Here is an 11,790-nt window from a genome sequence, read left to right on the forward strand (position 1 = left end):
GCTTCAGGTGTTTTAATTATAGTAGGTCCAATGCCCCTCCACAGAGAGAGAGAATTTGAGTCCAAGAAGAGGTTTCACATGTACCCGTTCAGATGGAGACGTTTATTCTCAGCGAGGTAGGTTTAGAGTAGGACCTCGTATAAGAGAGATGCCGTAAAGTGGCTACGAGGTACACATAAAATTGGCCATTTTTATGCGCTAAAAGCTCTCATTTTTCATATTTCTAGTGCAGTAATGCAGTTTAAATTTCGTGTTTTCAAGTTTGCATGTTTTGGCGCTGCAGTGTGCTGCCCTGTTTATTTAACTATATACGGGTTGGCGACTCTGGGTTCAGCACCTGTTCACATTCTGTCTATGTTTGGATGTGCAGATCAGGTTTTTGAAATGTATTCTCTAGCCTTCTGATCGTGCACTCCTTGCCTCCTAGCTTCAGGTGTTTTAATTATAGTAGGTCCAATGCCCCTCCACAGAGAGAGAGAATTTGAGTCCAAGAAGAGGTTTCACATGTACCCGTTCAGATGGAGACGTTTATTCTCAGCGAGGTAGGTTTAGAGTAGGACCTCGTATAAGAGAGATGCCGTAAAGTGGCTACGAGGTACACATAAAATTGGCCATTTTTATGCGCTAAAAGCTCTCGTTGCTCAGCTAATGTTAGGGCTGGCGAAACGCACTGAATAAATATAAAGATAGTAATAAGGTGCGTTCGCAGCCGGGGTCCACCGTGCAGAGATGGAACCTGCTGCTAGGTAATGGTGGCACTATATGGCGGTACTATGCCAGAATAAACACGGGTTCCATCACCCGGTATGAACTGATGCGAACTCTGTTGCTTCACTGAGTCCCAGCGGAACAAAGGAAACGCTGTGCCCTGTTAGCAGTCACAGGGTGCAGCAGATGGGCGCTAGTGGGATCCCTGAAATTCACCCCCACTATGCTGGTGATTGATCTCGCTCTGACCCTCAGTGGCTTTTGAGCCTGTGCCTGAGGACACCCTGAGTCAGATGCTGAGATGCCACTCACCACCCTAACTAGGGCTCGGAAAGCGCACTAATTGCGCACGGCGCTGCACTGGCGGTCGCTACTGGTTTTACGCAGTAAGGATCGTGCTCTTGTGTTAAGGATAGCACTGTCAGGCGCTAGGTAGCTCCACCATTCGCGAGCAGTCAACAACACTAGGAATGGGTATGATTTAGGAGCATTCACCAGAACAGGCATACATCCACACACACACAATAACAGGTTTATACTAGCGCATGGTTGTGCGGCCATGCAAACCTTTTATAGCTGTAGTTCTCCAGGACCTTCCTAGTGGTCCAATAGGAGCTGCCACAGGACCTGAGCATGTGACCCCCAACCTCCAATGAGAGGTCGTCCCTTGGGCATGCTCAGAAGAAGAAAAGCAAGACTTAGTCCCAGGAGCGCCTGCTCGCCGCTGATCAGTGCTGGTTACAAAGGCTGAGCCTGGAAGGGCATCAGTGACCAAACGCACAGTTTCTGCCTGAGCTAGGCGCTGGGACCGACGTCTCTGCTGAGCAGGCTCCACTGCGGCTGGAGGAGAATGGGAGACTGCAGAGGAGGAGGTTTGAGTTTCCCCTGTGCAGCGGCGGGAACTCAACACCTAATAGTTCAGATTTCAAAACCTTAATATTCAGGCCAAAAGATAAAAAAAATGTGTAATATCCCTGTTATTGATAAGAGACTACATTTATTATGAAACTGATAATTTGAGAAATGTAAATATATAGAATGGAAAGTCAGGTGCCTTGGTATACGCTTAACAAGAGTATGTAGGGAAGACATCCTAGAAGTCAAATAAAGTCTTTCTTTCAGCTCCGGTGCCCATAGAACCCCAAATCTGCCAAGCCAGCTGTGCCATTATGAAATTATCATTTGATGAAGAATATCGAAGAGCAATGAATGAGCTAGGCAAGTATTTCATGCTGAACCAATTTCATCTTTGTAATTCCTAAAGATTCATTATTACCTGCATGCAATAACTATCTGCACAGACAGAAAGGCAGCAGCAGGGAGGATAGATTCTTCAGAAGAATTTACTAGACCTATGGCTGCAGTAGGATCTATAGATAATATACCCTGATACTCTATATGTTGTATCTTATTTTCTTCATCTTGCATTTCTTAGGAGGCCTGCAAACAATTGCAGAGCTTCTAGAGGTAGACTACCAGATGCACCGTATGACCAGTGATCCCCTTAGCTTGGCACTGCGGCGCTATGCAGGGATGGCACTCACCAATCTCACTTTTGGAGATGTGGTGAACAAGGTAAGTGAACAATAGCTTAGCATTAACTCTGGACATAGAGCATATGTCTGTTGTATACGTTTGATCATAATACTAAGACATTCATTGACAACTATATAATTCTGGCTGCATATAGTCACCACTAGCAGGTGGTTATACTTGCCGAATATGCGTTAAAAATTAATTACTAATAATAATCTTCGCTGTTATTGAACATGTCAGTTTATATGAAATTCTATGTAGTTTTATATGCGCAATCTTCAGTGGGTAATGACAATAATTGCTATCACTACTTATTTCCTATCGCATAGGCTACCTTGTGCTCCCGTCGTGGCTGCATGCAGGCCATTGTGGCTCACTTGGCATCTGAGAGTGAAGAACTTCAGCAGGTATGTTTTGTGTATATTCTCTGCACATTATTTGTTCATTATTTTATACATTGTGCATATACAGCTCTGGAAAAAATTAAGAGACCACCACATCAAAACCCTGTCATGGGCAGCCCAATCTCCAGACCTGAACCCCATTGAAAACCTCTGGAATGTAATCAAGAGGATGATGGATAGTCACAAGACATCTAACAAAGAAGAACTGCTTACATTTTTGCACCAGAAGCAGTGTGAAAGACGGGTGGAAAGCATGCCAAGACGTATGAAAGCTGTGATTAAAAATCATGGTTATTCCACAAAATATTGATTTCTGAACTCTTCCTGAGTTAAAACATTAGTATTGTTGTTTCTATATGATTATGAACTTTTTTTCTTTGCATTATTTGAGGTCTGAAAGCACTGCTGTTGTTTTTTAATTTTGACCACTTTTCTTTGTCAGAAAAAAAATGTATTGCTTGGAAATTCGGAGACATGTTGTCAAAAGTTTATAGAATAAATGACCAATTTACATTTTACTCAAAAATATACCTAGAAAGAGAAAAATCAGACAAACTAAACATTTTGCAGTGGTCTCTTAATTTTTTTCCAGAGCTGTAGTGTATATTTACTTTATATGATTATTTTCCAGGTGGCATCAAGTATTTTGAGAAATTTGTCATGGCGAGCAGATATCAACAGTAAGAAGATTTTGCGTGAAATAGGCAGTGTTGTTAGTTTAATGCAGTGTGCATTACGTGCCAGCAAGGTAAGAAACAAGTCTAGGAGATACTTGTCTTACGGTACACTTTTGGTACAATAATTTACAGGTGATTTTTGTCATACTAGGAGTCAACGTTGAAAAGTGTGTTGAGCGCCTTGTGGAATTTGTCTGCCCATAGCACTGAGAACAAGGCATCTGTCTGTTCCGTTGATGGATCGCTTGGTTTTTTGGTGAGCACCCTGACTTACAAGTGTCAGAGCAACTCACTGTCTATCATAGAGAGTGGAGGAGGTATCCTTAGAAACGTATCCAGTCTAATCGCCACTCGTGATGACTACAGGTAAAGACTGTCCTAGTATTTCCCTCTTCTTCTATGAGCGCAATTCAGTATATTTTACATTTTAGGTTAAACTAGCATTGTGAAATAGTGGCTATATGAGGTATCTAATTTTGATACAATGCTGGTGTCTTCACTCTTCCCCTGGCCTTAAGTGCTTGTTTAGACAAGTGTGTTTTTGGTAACACGTGATGTCCATGTACGCAAAAGACATCACATGGACAGCGCACTGACCAACAATAGTTTATGTGCCAGTGCAAACTAGCGATCTTCCACATGAACCTACGGTCCGTTTGGAAAAAAAATGCAGAATGCACGTGTCTGGTTAATTTTACAGACTACACTAGTGCATGTAGCAACCATCAACCAGGCAACCCCCACATGTACTTATGCTGGCTAACAGATGTAAATCATTCAGCTGCTAAAACTCCAAGCACTAAAAAATACTCGGAGGACACCCGAGCGTGCTCGGGAAAACTCGAGTAACGAGTATATTCGCTCATCACTAACATTGATGGCTATAATTATTACTAGCTATAAGCACAATATCTTTCAACAATATTCATTTTTCATTAGGTTTAAAGAATCTTTCTGTTAAATTTCTAAAAAGATTTTTTTCATTTGTTTTTACAGGCACATCCTTCGTGATCACAACTGTCTTCAGACTCTTCTTCAGCATCTCAAATCCCACAGCCTGACCATTGTTAGCAATGCTTGTGGGACTTTGTGGAATCTGTCTGCTAGGTGTCCTCAAGACCAGGAACTTCTTTGGGATTTGGGAGGTGTCAGTATGCTGCGCAATCTTATCCATTCCAAGCACAAGATGATTGCCATGGGAAGTGCGGCTGCCCTGAGAAACTTGTTGGCACACAGACCGCTCAAGTACAAGGATGCTTCTGTTATTTCTCCAGGGTCTTGCATGCCATCCCTTTACATGAGAAAACAGAAAGCTCTAGAAGCTGAGCTTGATGCAAAGCATTTAGCAGAGACTTTTGACTCTATGGACAAACAAGGGCTAAAATCTCAGCCAGTGAAGGGACCTTTACGGCACATAGAAAGTCTGGTTAAAGATTATGCATCAGATTCTGGCTGCTTTGATGATGATGAAATTCCAAATACATCTATCAGTGCAGATACAGGGAATTCTTCTGTACTTTCCATGTACCTTAACTCCTCTATCACCCAGGGACAGACTGTGCCAAAAACTGCATCATTTAGAAGGGGTGTAGAGCCAGAAAAATCAGATAACAATAAACATGAGTTGAAAAATACTCAAGATGAGATTCTTGCTGAGAAACTGGCAACTTGTACGGCAGCAAAAATTGAAAGACTGGTGGAAGACATTTCCACAATGCACACATCCTCTGATGATAGCTTCAGTCTTAGTTCAGAGGATCACTGTATTGACTGGCCATATGGTTCAGATGAACTACATGAGGGCAGAGCTCAGTCCTGTTCTCCATGTAGATTTTCTGACAACAGTGGAATGATGAGAAGAGATAACTTAAGTCGAGCTCAAGCACTTTTGCGCTTAAAAACGGCTTACACTAGCCTCTCTAATGACAGTCTAAACAGTGGTAGCACAAGTGATGGATACTGCCCAAAAGAACATATGAGACCATGTAGCAGAGCTGCTTTACTTGACTACAAGGAAGAGTTACAAAGGTATCAGAAACGGCCAAGTCGTCTTGATTTAAAAAATGTGCTAGTTATTAAACCAGAGAGAAAGGATCCCAATGAAAGTGATGTGAAACAAGGGCTGTCAAGAGAAAATCCAAATGAACTCTATGATCTGAGGAAAAGAAAACTTACTCTTCCAGGAGCTCAAATTATGGATAGCACAGAAAAAAATGATGAGCAGGTAGTAGATGACGCTGGTAATAAACTTTCTGGAGAGACATTGGTGCATACTATAAAGTTATCTCCATCTTACAAGCACATTTCAGGTATTGACAATTTAGCAAATAATGGGTCAGGATTACCTGTCAACATTTTTCAGCAGGCTATTACTGCAAAGAAGAAAGCATGGATGCTTCCATCACAGAATTCTGACATACTTTCAAAACCTTTAGATAAGACCTCTCTTCATTCTTCCTCAACAGGAGAGCAGGAATCACTGCAAAAGTATGCAGTAGAAGGTACTCCAATATGTTTCTCCCGCTGTAGTTCCCTTTCCTCTCTTTCTTCTGGAGACAACCTTCTGGACGGACCAAGCCGCAGCGAAAATGAGCTAGATAGTGACTCTTCCTTGGAAATTCTAGAAGAAGATGGCTGCACGAGTAGTGATAAGAGGAAACCAGGCAGGTCTAAAGCAGCCGAGAGAGGTGGAAGCACCCTCAACATCTCTCAGCCCATTGCTATTCCTATGGAAAAAACAGACAAGCATTTTACATATGATGCCTCACCATCTAGGAATGAAGATATGACTCCATCTAGCTCCTCTGAAAACTACATTCAGGAGACACCATTAGTGATGAGCCGATGCAGTTCTGTCAGTTCTTTGGGTAGTTTTGAGAGCCCCTCTATTGCTAGCTCTATTCAAAGTGACCCATGTAGTGAGATGATCAGTGGAACTATTAGTCCCAGTGAATTGCCAGACAGCCCTGGACAGACCATGCCACCAAGCAGAAGTAAAACACCAAGCTTTGACCCAAATATCCACCTTGAAAAGGAAGCAAGTCAGTTTAATATCCAGTGGGAAAACAATGTGAAAAAATTCATGGAAATAACAGATTTCAAAGAAAGGTTCCAGATTCCTCGGGATATTGACTCCATGATTTACTTTACTGTGGAAAAGCCAACTGAAAATTTCTCATGTGCATCTAGTCTAAGTGCATTGCCCTTGCATGAACATTATATTCAAAAAGATGTTGAGCTCAAACTTATTCCACCATTTCCTGAGAAAAACAGTTTGAACTTTGTAGCACATGAGAAACAAGGAGACAATCGTGAAGAACGGCTTTTAGGATTTATGAAAAAGTCAGAGATGGAACTTGGATCAGATGACGATATAGATATTTTAAAAGAATGCATCAACTCAGCTATGCCTCCCAGGTTGCGTAAAATGAAAACATCAGTTCTTTCTGGACACCTTGTGAACTCTCAGATGAAAAAGCCAGTCCAATTACCAGTGTACATGTTAGTTCCAGCTCATACACAGCTAGCAAAAACTTTCCATTCTAAAAAAGACTTGGTTAATGATGATTCTTCTTTCACAGACTCAGCAGCCGGAACTCCTGTAAATTTCTCGAGTGCTGCTTCTCTTAGTGATGAAACTCTTCAGTATTCTTTCAAAGAAAATCAAGACCAGAGGGATAGACCGAAAAGCCGAATGGAAATTAGAGACTATGGAACTATGTTAGATAGTCATCATCACACAGATGAAAGAAAAAAATTTTCCCGTGAAAATGTAGCATTTACAGAAGAAAAAAATATGTTCTGTGTTGGTTCTCCAAAAACTAGCAACAAATTCAATAGACCTTCCAATGCAAGTTTTATGTTTAAAACACATAAAAAAACAGACGTAGGTAGAAGCCTTGATGCACTTCACAAACTTCCTTCTCATTATGTTCAAAATATTGAAAGAAGTACTAGTTCTTCTAGTCATCCAAGAAGACTTGACATAAAGCAAGGAGAAAATTCTCACGAGAACGTTGCTTTCCAGTCATTTTGTCACACTACACCAACAGAAGAAGACGTTTACTGTTTTTATGAAGATGAAATTGATATTGTAAATTCAAACAAAGATTCTCTAAGGAGGAAAACAGAAGCATCAAAACCCTCAAGAAAAAAATGTAAGTACCCTGAACGTCAAGAAATCAAACAACCTATTTGTGCTGACAAAAATGATCATGCTACTGCTCAGTTTAGTAATTTGATTGAGGATGAACCAATGCCTTGTTATTCTCTTAGCTCTTCCATGAGCTCTATTAGTGACATTGAGCCTATGTATGCCCAAGAAATGATGGATAAACCTATTAAACAGTCTTCAAGGCTACAAGTAAGGAAATACAGTAATCATGTTGGGAATCGTGAATCCTCACCAAGCCATACATCAGATGAAGAAAAATGTGCAAGTTCAATGATGCCTAGAAGGAGACGGCTGTCAGCTCGCAAAAGGAAACATAACCATAAGAACAAAGAGGAAACTCTCCATGTCGCTAAAGACAAAGCAGAAAATGATGATATGTCTGATCTGGACAGTGTGGACTGGGAAGCAATCAAGGAAGGTGCTAACTCCATAATCAGCTGGATACATCAAGCATCTGCTTCTATTTCCAGGGAATCCTCAACTATTTCCGGAGGTCCTTCTTCAGACTCACTTATGTCTAGCCCTTCTGTATCAGCCCGGCAGCCTTTATATGGACAGCATAAACAAATCCAAAATAGACCTCAGCGCTCTAAAATCTCTGCATCAAGTCCAATATCAAGCAGTAGTGAAGGGTCAAAAAGTAATATAGGAAGAAAAGTAGCTAATACCAGTCAAAAATCATTTTCTAATATACCCATGGTTTACCGTGGAAGGACAGTGATCTACATGCCTGCACAAGACAAGATAACAGCAGCCAAGCAATCAAATCAGAATAACGAACCTCAGGAAATCTCAAAAGTCACTAATAGTATGCGGTCCAGGAGTCTTCATCGTTTAGGAAAGTCTGCAGATATTGGAGTTGATATAACTTTACCAAAAAGAAGTGCTACACCTCCAGCTCGAATCAATAATGGTCCTACTTGTAATACCAACCCATCACAGAAAGCACAATCTACAGTGACTCCACCATCTCCAAAGTCAAAGGGAGTAAGGAACTCCCAAGGTCCTGGCAATAAAACGCAAAAATCTCCTGTGCGAATTCCTTTTATGAAAAAGCCAAGTCCTCGGGGTCCAGCTGGTCCTTCACCTTTGGCTATAGAATCTGTTAGTGCAAGTCCTCGACAAAGTCCTAGCAAAAGACCCACTGCTCAGGGCAGCCGTCTTAACCAAGTGCGAAACAGTGAGTCAGAAAAATCTGGAATCCTGCGTCAGCTTACCTTTATAAAGGAATCGGCAGGGGGGATTAGGCGTCAGCATTCTGACCTCTCTATATCACAGCGACAACACAGAGTTGCTCCCCGGAGCAATGCTGCTTTACCTGCTGTTTTTCTCTGCTCGTCACGATGCGAGGAGCTAAAAGTGCACAAGTCTTCGAAATCTAAAGTTCCCTTATCACCAAACCGTCAACCACGTAGGACAAGTTCTGAAAGCCCATCTCGCCTACCTGTCAAAAATATGCCACCTCCACCTGAACCTTTCAAAAGGTACTCTTCCTCTCCTCACATCAATCTCCCATGGTCATGTGCAGAAGGTAGGGGAGGCCAGGGCACATCAAAAACTCTAAGTACAAGAGTTCCGAGGATTGACACCCCTTCTAGTTCAGGCAGAGCAACTTGGAGACGCATAAGAGATGAAGATATCCCACATATTTTGAGAAGCACGTTGCCTGCATGCGCTTTACCACTTTCAGAGGAATCTATTGAGCCACGTAGGAAAACAAGTGATGCTGTAGTGCAGACAGAAGATTTTACTAGTAACAAGACAAATTCTAGCACCTCACCCACAATAGAAAGCAGAAACAGACCTGGTACTTCCACAGCAATGCCTGAATCAGGAAAAGTAGCCTTAGGAGTAGTAAACTTACCCACAAGCAGGCACAGTTCTCCCAGTAGGGCAGCAAGAGTTACACCATTTAATTATGTGCCAAGTCCTATAGTGACGGTCACAGAGGAAACTGCAGGAAAGGTAACCAATGAGTGATTGCAGGCAATGAGCTAGTCTGGTCTACGTGATCTGGAAGGCAACTGCACAGATAATTTTACTTGGATTAGAAGTGCTGGTCTGGATGCCTGGATTGTTTGTTTTCTCACTTCAACCAACCCTTCAAAAGTCCACCTGGAAAATAATAATTTCCACATGTAATACCACAAACACTTCCTGAGGGTGGCTGCACCATGACACTTTGGTTGTGATGTATTTTGGCACTTTATGAATACTGGAGAATCTGCATATGTTCTAAAGGGCAATAAAACAAATACTTGCCATTCCGTTGAAAGTTGTATTTTTAAGGCTTTGTTGTTACCAAAAAAAACAGTTATATAGTATTATTTATGACAGAAGCCACATTTCAAAGACATTATACAATATTGGCTTGCCTTGATTACTCCTACTCCTGGTAACTACAATCACACCCAATGCAAGACCTAAAAATGCTTGGAGCAAAGCCTTAATCCAAATACAGGCTGCACGTTTCTATACGATTCTTTGTATGTTGGTTCAGCTTAAGAATACGGACTCAGAAAAAGCATGGCTGAAAATACATTTTCGCTAACCCTGCAGAACAGCAGAAGTAAATGCGTCCGAAAATCTTTTTTATATTGCCAAATGAAAATGATTTCGATTTAATAACATTGAAGGAGAGAAGCTGGAGGAGTACTGAACTTTGTATGTTTGGAACATTTTTTTTGCTCCTTTGTGTCACATAGATAGCTATCCCATGTGCCAATATTTTAGAATTTACTTTAACACGTGTAGAGACATTTATGTTCTATCTTTGAGTCAAGGTCAGAGACAAATTCATGCCCTACTTTGTGGAAACATAAATCACATTCATAATGCTAGAAGAAAAGAAAGAGTGAATGAGCCAACTCCTTTAAATCTGCAAATATTATCAAGACTATTGTTCCCTGCGGGCCTTTGCTTTAATCTTGTTATGGGCATTATAGGGCATTTGATGCAGAAGGAAGGTGATGAAAGCTTCACTTGTAATGTTAGCACAATACAGGAGTTTGCATCTCAGTATCTACATTTCAAGCATTCTTTTATGAGTAGATTAAATGCCATTTAGTTTCTTCAATGTATGAAATGTACAAATAAATATCGCAGTTTATGAAATGTAAATTGTTGTGACTGTGCATACCCTCTCATTATGGTCATTGGAGGATATTTCTAGTGGTGGTAACTTGCTATGCTATGTGGTTCTGAAATGTTACCTTTGGCTCTACCAGGAAACAGGACAAGAACCAGGGGCACCTCTGAGATACATTTTTGGCTTAACCACAGGATAACTCGTAACAGTTAAGACTACTGTTGAGACTCCCACTACACCAGAAGAGAGGACCTCGGTCTATGCTTGAATGGAGTGGTTGAGAACAGGTGCGTTTCACAAAACTTGAATATCATCAAAAAGTTAATTTATTTCACTTCATTAATACAAAAAGTGATAGTCATCTATTAAATCATCAGTCATTACAAGCAGAGTGATCTATTTCACGTGTTTATTTCTGTTATTGTTGATAGTTATGGCTTACAGCCAATGAAAAACCCAAAAGTCATTATCTCAGTAAATTAGAAGAATTAGCAAAACACTCCTACAAAGGCCTCCTAAGCATTTAAAAAGGGCCCTTAGTCTGTTTCAGTAGGCTCCACAATCATGGGGAAGACTGCTGACTTGACAGATGTCCAGAAGGCAGTCATTGACAAACTTCACAAGGAGGGTAAGCCACAAAAGGTCATTGATAAAGGAGTTGGTTGTTCACAGAGTGCTGTATCCACACTGCAAAAAGTACCAATACCTGGTTTATAAACAACAGTATCACTGTGCTTGATTGGGCAGCAAACTCGCCTGACCTTAACCCCATAGAGAATCTATGGGGTATTGTCAAGAGGAAGATGAGAGACACCAGACCCAACAATGCAAACGAACTGAAGACTGCTATCAAAGCAACCTGGGCTTCCATAACACCTCAGCAGTGCCACAGTCTGATCACATCCATGCCACACCGCAATGATGCAGTAATTGATGCAAAAGGAGCCGACCAATTATTGAGTGCATTTACTGAACATACATTTCAGTAGGCCAACATTTCAGATTGTAAAATCATTTTCCAAGCTGGTGTTATAAAGTATTCTAATTTACTGAGATAATGACTTTTGGGTTTTCATTGGCTGTAAGCCATAATCATCAACATTAACAGAAATAAACACTTGAAATAGATCACTCTGTTTGTAATGACTCTATATAATATAGGAGTTTCACTTTTTGTATTGAAAAACTGAAATAAATTAACTT

At 40.9% G+C, this 11,790-nt stretch overlaps 1 protein-coding gene across 1 annotated transcript in view; it reads left to right on the plus strand.

Moving 5' to 3' along the window:
- The window catches only part of APC2 (APC regulator of WNT signaling pathway 2), a 122,408-nt gene extending 111,789 nt beyond the window's left edge, over positions 1-10,619 (plus strand). Inside the window, exons 11-16 of the mRNA XM_069739755.1 lie at positions 1,831-1,926; positions 2,144-2,283; positions 2,574-2,651; positions 3,280-3,396; positions 3,477-3,691; positions 4,322-10,619. Of these exons, the coding sequence (XP_069595856.1) occupies positions 1,831-1,926; positions 2,144-2,283; positions 2,574-2,651; positions 3,280-3,396; positions 3,477-3,691; positions 4,322-9,479 (5,804 nt within the window). The 3' untranslated portion in view covers positions 9,480-10,619. The remainder of the gene's footprint in view (positions 1-1,830; positions 1,927-2,143; positions 2,284-2,573; positions 2,652-3,279; positions 3,397-3,476; positions 3,692-4,321) is intronic.
- The last annotated feature ends 1,171 nt before the right edge of the window (positions 10,620-11,790 follow it).

This window comes from Ranitomeya imitator, chromosome 1 (assembly GCF_032444005.1).
Source record: "Ranitomeya imitator isolate aRanImi1 chromosome 1, aRanImi1.pri, whole genome shotgun sequence".
NCBI lineage: Eukaryota > Metazoa > Chordata > Amphibia > Anura > Dendrobatidae > Ranitomeya > Ranitomeya imitator.